We start from the raw sequence: 6,430 nt of genomic DNA on the forward strand, positions 1-6,430 counted from the left end.
TCAATCAGCGTGTCCTAACAAAAATTCCCTCTCATGGACGTCCGAGACGCGACGTCGGAGAGTGAGTCGTCGAGTAGTCGTAGGACCACCACAAGGAGAACCAAGGAGCAACCAGTTCAATCTACAAGTCCCAATCATATTGGGTGGTCCTTCGAATCATTATCCAGACGACACAATATCGTGCAAACACTACAAGGCTCGAAAGTTCATCGCCACAACCACGGGCATTAACACACATATCAAAGAACCCAAACTCACGCCTAACTATTAGATCGTCCAATAAGTTCCATTCAGATAAATTTGTCAAACACACCTAAATGCTGTGAAAGAACGTAGTAACCTTCCCGTTCCAAAACTTCTTTCCATCTTCTTGGTAAAGCCATTATGCCGTCACTATAAAATTTCATCGGTTCTTCGTGAAAATATTTTTCAGTGTTACTCCTTGAGTTTTTTCTACCCACTAAAAAATGTCGCAATGCACGAAACATATGGTTATCTGATGGGGCAAGGTGTGATAAAATTTCCCAACTGAATTCACGTAATTTGTTTTTTAGCACGAAAGTCACTTTGTTCCGATTTAAGTGTCCTGGGATATTTCACTTCTCGTAATGTAACTCGAAATACAAAACACGCCGTGAAGAGTATAAACGCATCGCAGTACGAACTTAGACGACCTAATGTAATCTTAGGATACATGCCCATCTGAGTGTTTTGTCACGATAGTTGCTCTCGAGAGTACTCTCAATTTGTGTGCACAGCTCTCTACCAGAACTCTCAGTACCGTATAAATTAATAAATTTGACTCTTGAGAGCAAGTCACGGTAGTTTTACGCTCAGATGGACAGGTACCCTTAACACGTTCAGGACGACACACAGTGTTTCGGGACAAAACTCATAACTTCTAAGCTAATCAATTTTCGACCTAAGCCCTCTAATACTTTTTTGAAGAGAATTCTCATATGCATTGATTGGCACATAAAAAAAATATGTTTTCATTCAAAAAAATTGCACCGATCTTTATTTTTTATCGAATAGAAACTTTTTTGTAAATTTTCACTAACGCAATTTATTATCAACTGATTACTGATTAATTTTTATGTCACGTCACGACAAAAGATTGTGAATCAAACACTTCAGAATTTCTGCTTTTGTCCATTGCACGAAACACTGTGCGACAGTGAAATTTATGAAATACTCGCTTTTACCGAAGTGTTTGTTATCATTGATACTTAATTTTGTTCTCTTTATAGTCTTTTCTACTCTTGAATATGGAAAATATAGAATAATGTGGACACCGGTGGGTCACATCGAAAAGTATGTCAAAGCAACACTCTTTAACCCTTTGATACGGAAGATTATAAAATATAAATATCGACTATAAAATGTAAATCGACGTATCCTATAACTGATAAAATCTCACGTTTCTTATTCATTTCAAACAAACAATCGTGCAATTTTTATCCTAAATTCTGTCGATAATTACCGAGTCGGTAGAACGAAACCTTAAAACGCTCCCGAGTGTAAAGGGTTAAGAGAGTTAAGCTCAGTTGGAAATTTAGAAAAATACGACTTTTGTCTTTTGACACTTTCTTTATTCCATCCAAATCTACGGAGCTATGGCGTGTTCAAAAGCAAGTTCGTCGAAGCATTTACCCGCGTCCACCTAATGTATCATCTGCTCCTAAGACACATAACTGTTCTGGTACGGAAGAAATGTATTTCACAGCTAGTGTTAATTTTGATGCCAACTTAGGCAAAAATCGCAGTTTAATTGCAGTTTACTTTTGCTATTTTTCTGTTTTCAATTTTGCCCTTTTCGTTTTCCAAATCGTCACGGACCGTCAAAAAGGCTCCACAGAAAAAAAAGGGACACTGAAGACGTCCCGAAAGTCGAGATCGAAGAAGAGACCACGAAGCTTTCAATCTCCCTTCACCTTTTCGCCGATTTTTCGGCTGGAATAAATGGAGCGAAAAACAACGACCACGAGGTCGAATGATAGCCTTGTAAAATTTCTCGTCTGCTTTCTCCTTATCCTTCTATTCGAGTATCCCTTGTGTCTCGCCATCGCACGCGAAGCATTTCACTTTCGCCAACGGTCGATTTTGAAATCGCCTCGGCCCAGAGGCATGCCTTTTCACTCCAATTCCATAATATCGTGCCCAGACGCTTCGACCCGTGGCATATTTGAAAAATTGGGAAAGACCCCCCTATGGTGAAAGTTTTTCCTCCTGGAAGCGGGTTACGGTTATGTCGATGTGCCAGAAGTTGAAAGTACACGGCGATTGTTGATGCGATTTGAAGATTAAGCGGAATTTTAAGCGCAAGCGTGTGTTAATTGGGCAATTAGAGCAGCTGAGATTCTTCGATAGGCCGCGTAGCTGATTTTCAGGGCGAATTGATGGAAAATTGTTGACTGTTGGACAATATTTTTATTGCAACCCTTGTGCGGGCTACCGGGTAACTATTTGTATATTATCTGTAACAATATTTTATTTTTTTTTATGGAAGTATCGTAAAGTCGCTCTGGATTGCCATTTTTTGGACATTTCTACGTCGGTACACGTTTCAAAGTGAAAATGAATGCAGAAAATTTTGAATACCGAAGCTAGAAATAAGCGTGAACATTTTGGCTGTCCACGTAATGGTTAAAAATTGTGTGTTCAGAGGTTCAAAGTAGTTTATATTAATGGTAAGAATAGTACCACTTTGGCGAAGCAGCGCTGGTGAATACTATAATTTGAATTTAGGCAAATGAGATTACTCCACTTCAGTTTTTTTTTTTTTTTTTCAATCGAACACGATTATTTTTCGTATTGAAGAAACGTGCAATTTTGAGTAAAACATTTGACCTTTATTAGGCAGAAATATAATAGTTGATCTAGAATATTACACAGTAATTGACCTTTATTATAATCAGAGTTTAATTTTAAAAATTTTAAATATAATAATTTAGGAGATATTTTGCTTGGTTTTTCAGAAAAAATTGCGAATCTTATCGTTAACTTCATTATTTTTTAATTATTGCTATTATTGTATTATCTCAATTGTTACCTTAAATTACTGTTATTCACAGTCACACGGTGCTTCAGATTGCTTTTTCAAAAAAAAATCAGGGTGAAACAATTGTATGCTTCAGGTGAAACAATTATCGATTTCAAGGTTGTAGATCAGATTATGCAACGACTCCAAGCAGGTACAATAGTTCTTAGTGTTTGTTACGGTGATTACCAATGATTCGGAGAAACTTACCTTCTTCTTTTGGTTGAGTCATTTGACGAAGGTTGTATTTTACGTTAGTGCAATGCAGGATCATTCGAGTCCCAGATTTCAGACCTAAAAAACGAGAAACCGAAGTATAAAAACACATTTGCATTAGAATACACGCGCAAATCGTAAAATATTAATTACGATTCAATTATATAGAAAATACTAAATATGAAGTTCATACTAGAATGAGCAAAGAGAAAAAAAGTGCTTCGTATGCACCAAGTAACCTTAATAATTTTTTATAAAGGAATCGTTGTTTTCGTTAACCCTTTCGTGCCTGCAATACTTTTTAAAGAATTTTTTGTTTATCTGTGGATCGTTACATTTAATGGATACTAACACCAGATCAATTTTTATCGTCTTCCAACTTTTTGTATTTTTTTGAAAAAAACTTACGTGCGTGCAATAGGGAAACGAGCTATGGAAGAAACAAATTTCTATAACAGTTGGATTACTCAAGTGGGACATACGGTATGCTGGTCGCGAAAGGTTTAAGAATTGAAATTCAGGCGATTGCATAATTTTACGAATAGCGAATAAATTTCTGTCGAAGACAATCATATGTTTCCAGCAATTATGACATATACGAGATTCTTTGTTTTCAAAGACTCGAAGATGTCGCAACGTTTAAATTCTACGCAGACCTTCACTCTAATTTTCTTCTTTTGGTAACTTTTTTCATTAGAAAAAAGTAAATTGAATTGATGCGTGGATTGTTCAATAGTATTTAAAAAAGAATTGGAACAAGACACCGTTTGCAGTATCTATGACGGATTTTTCAATAGCCTTAAATGTTTTTACATCGCACCGCGATTACCTACAGTCGTTTGTCGACCTAGCACTTTGCTACTTTGTTGTCAGGTGATAATTAGGGCAACAATAATTGCTCGATTTTTTTCGCATTTTTTGCTGTGAGTTTACGAGAGTTGCAAATCACATTGTGAAATGTAACGCATCATGCGAATATATCGTCTTATGAAATTTATTATTGTGAAAGTAGTAGGATCTGATTTTCTGTTACAGGTAAGACTGAATTTTCACAAGCAACAGGATAAGTTCGTCAACATTTCGGTGCACCGAACGAAGGTAATTTTGTCTTTTCATCGACACATTAAGAAAGGATTTTTTTTTTTAAATACTGTTTCATTTTGTGCATTTTATATTATTCTGAAGTAACAAAGTCTAATAAAACAATTTGGTCGACATAAAGAGTAATACTAATTAACGATTAATAAAATTGTGGTTTTATTTTCAATTTTAATTTTACAAAGACTTAGTTACAGTTAATATTCGGAGAGCATAGTGCACAAGAGATTATGAGTGTTAATAAATTCATTTTTTTTTTGTTTCTGGTATGTCAAAGTATTTGTTACAATTAATAGAATATAGTTTTAGTTTAGAATGTGGAATACTACAATTAATAGAATCTATTTTTTTCATGAAAGTGCAATAGCGTTATGAACTTAACAATTAACAGAATATACTTACTTTTACTTTATTTTATAGAAGTGCAATATATTTAGCTTTACGAACCTAACGATAGGCAACACGCGATACACCAACGGAGAAACTGAGCATTTGTTTGCCTTGAAATATGAAAGAAATACTGAAATGAACTTTAATTAATGCGTTTACATTCAAACTTTCTCTACCCAGTACGCCTACACCTCCAGTCAGTTTTTTCCTTTACCGACCATCGCGACGTACAAGCCGAACACGATTGTATTTTCCGGACAAATTGTACGCCGACCGTAATACTCATATCCTAATAAATTGAGGTGAAAACAGTGCAACGGCGTTCCTCACCCACCTCACTAGAATCACCCCGTATACATAACATTTCTTTCACTTGGATCAACTAAAAGAATCACCCAAACCACCTCTCCACTTTTTCCATCCTCCCCTACTTCAACGTCGCTATCTTCCTCTTGAATCATGCTCCACAGACTTTTTCCTCTCATCCGTACAACCATTCCTCTTTAATCATATCGCTAGCCTTCTCAGCGATCATGATAGTAGGCGCGTTCGTGTTCCCTCTGACGATCTTCGGCATTATCGAGGCGTCGACCACCCTCAAGTTACTAACCCCGTAGACTCTCAGCCTCGGATCCACCACCGCTTCCGGATCCCAATCTGGTCCCATTTTGCACGTGCCTACCGGATGATAGATAGTCGCGGTATACTCCATCATCACGCACTTCCAATAGTCCCTGGTGCTGTACTCGACGTGTCTACACGCGGGCAGAGGCATATCGATCAGACGTAAACCGTGCTTACGAAAGGATCTCGTGTTGAACAGTTCCAAAGCAGCCTCTATCCCCTCCACCATCGCCTCCGCGTCGGGATAACTGGTGAAATATTTCGGGTAAATCAAAGGTGGTCCCCACAGAGGATCTGTCTCGTTCAGTACTAAAAATCCTCGACTCCTAGGCGATAGTAAAATCGGTCTTATATTAATAGCGTCGTAGTAAGACAGAGGTTCGACAGCCGTCTCGCCAAACTCAGCAGGATCTACCAAAAAGTCCGTCTGACTGCTAGCATCGAACGCGAACTGTATATCCGGTAGGCCACGTTCGTGCTGAAAGATTGTCTGCAGAAATACACCGATAGACAGGCCACCAGTGGCCGACAGAGGACCTGTCTTAGTCTTCTCGTAGTAGAAAATGTCGTTCTTCTTCATGTTGTAGTCCTTCGTAGTGGAGGTTTCGTTCAACGCTATCACTATACCGTCCATGGTCACGTGGTCCTGCAGGTTCCTTCCAACAGGTAGATCGCTAATCACCTCGATCCCGTGTTTCTTCAGTTCGCCCTTTGGACCTACGCCAGAGAGCATGAGGATTTTAGGGGAGTTGATCGCGCCGGCGGATAGAATCACCTCCTTTCTAGCCAGAACTCTTTTCGTGAATCCTGTGGCGGTTGAAGTGTACTCCACTCCTGTTACACGTTTCTTCTTCGGGTCCATGATCAGTCTGGTGACGTGTGATTGGGTTTCGATCGTCAGATTCTTCCGTTTGCGTCTGACAGGCCTGAGGAACGCCGTGTTTGCGCTCTGGCGGGAGCCGCGAGCGGAGGTCATTTGCAGTACCATCACGCCCAGCTGGTTATTCGCGTTGGCATCCACCGATTCGTGGCCGAGTTCCTGCCACGCGTTCAAGAGGATCT

The 6,430-nt window shown here is 38.8% G+C and overlaps 2 protein-coding genes across 2 annotated transcripts in view; one reads left to right on the top strand and one right to left on the bottom strand.

Moving 5' to 3' along the window:
* Positions 1 to 4,310: 4,310 nt before the first annotated feature.
* The window catches only part of LOC108579462 (flotillin-2), a 96,890-nt gene continuing 94,770 nt past the window's right edge, over positions 4,311 to 6,430 (top strand). The window contains exon 1 of the mRNA XM_017943010.1: positions 4,311 to 4,354. The gene's annotated coding sequence lies outside the window, so the exon portion shown is untranslated. The remainder of the gene's footprint in view (positions 4,355 to 6,430) is intronic.
* The window catches only part of LOC108579067 (glucose dehydrogenase [FAD, quinone]-like), a 9,059-nt gene continuing 7,854 nt past the window's right edge, over positions 5,226 to 6,430 (bottom strand). The window contains exon 5 of the mRNA XM_017942511.1: positions 5,226 to 6,430. This exon is cut by the window's right edge and continues 73 nt beyond it. Coding sequence (XP_017798000.1) covers positions 5,226 to 6,430 — 1,205 coding nt within the window.

Source organism: Habropoda laboriosa, unplaced genomic scaffold (genome assembly GCF_001263275.1).
Source record: "Habropoda laboriosa isolate 0110345459 unplaced genomic scaffold, ASM126327v1 scaffold14, whole genome shotgun sequence".
NCBI lineage: Eukaryota > Metazoa > Arthropoda > Insecta > Hymenoptera > Apidae > Habropoda > Habropoda laboriosa.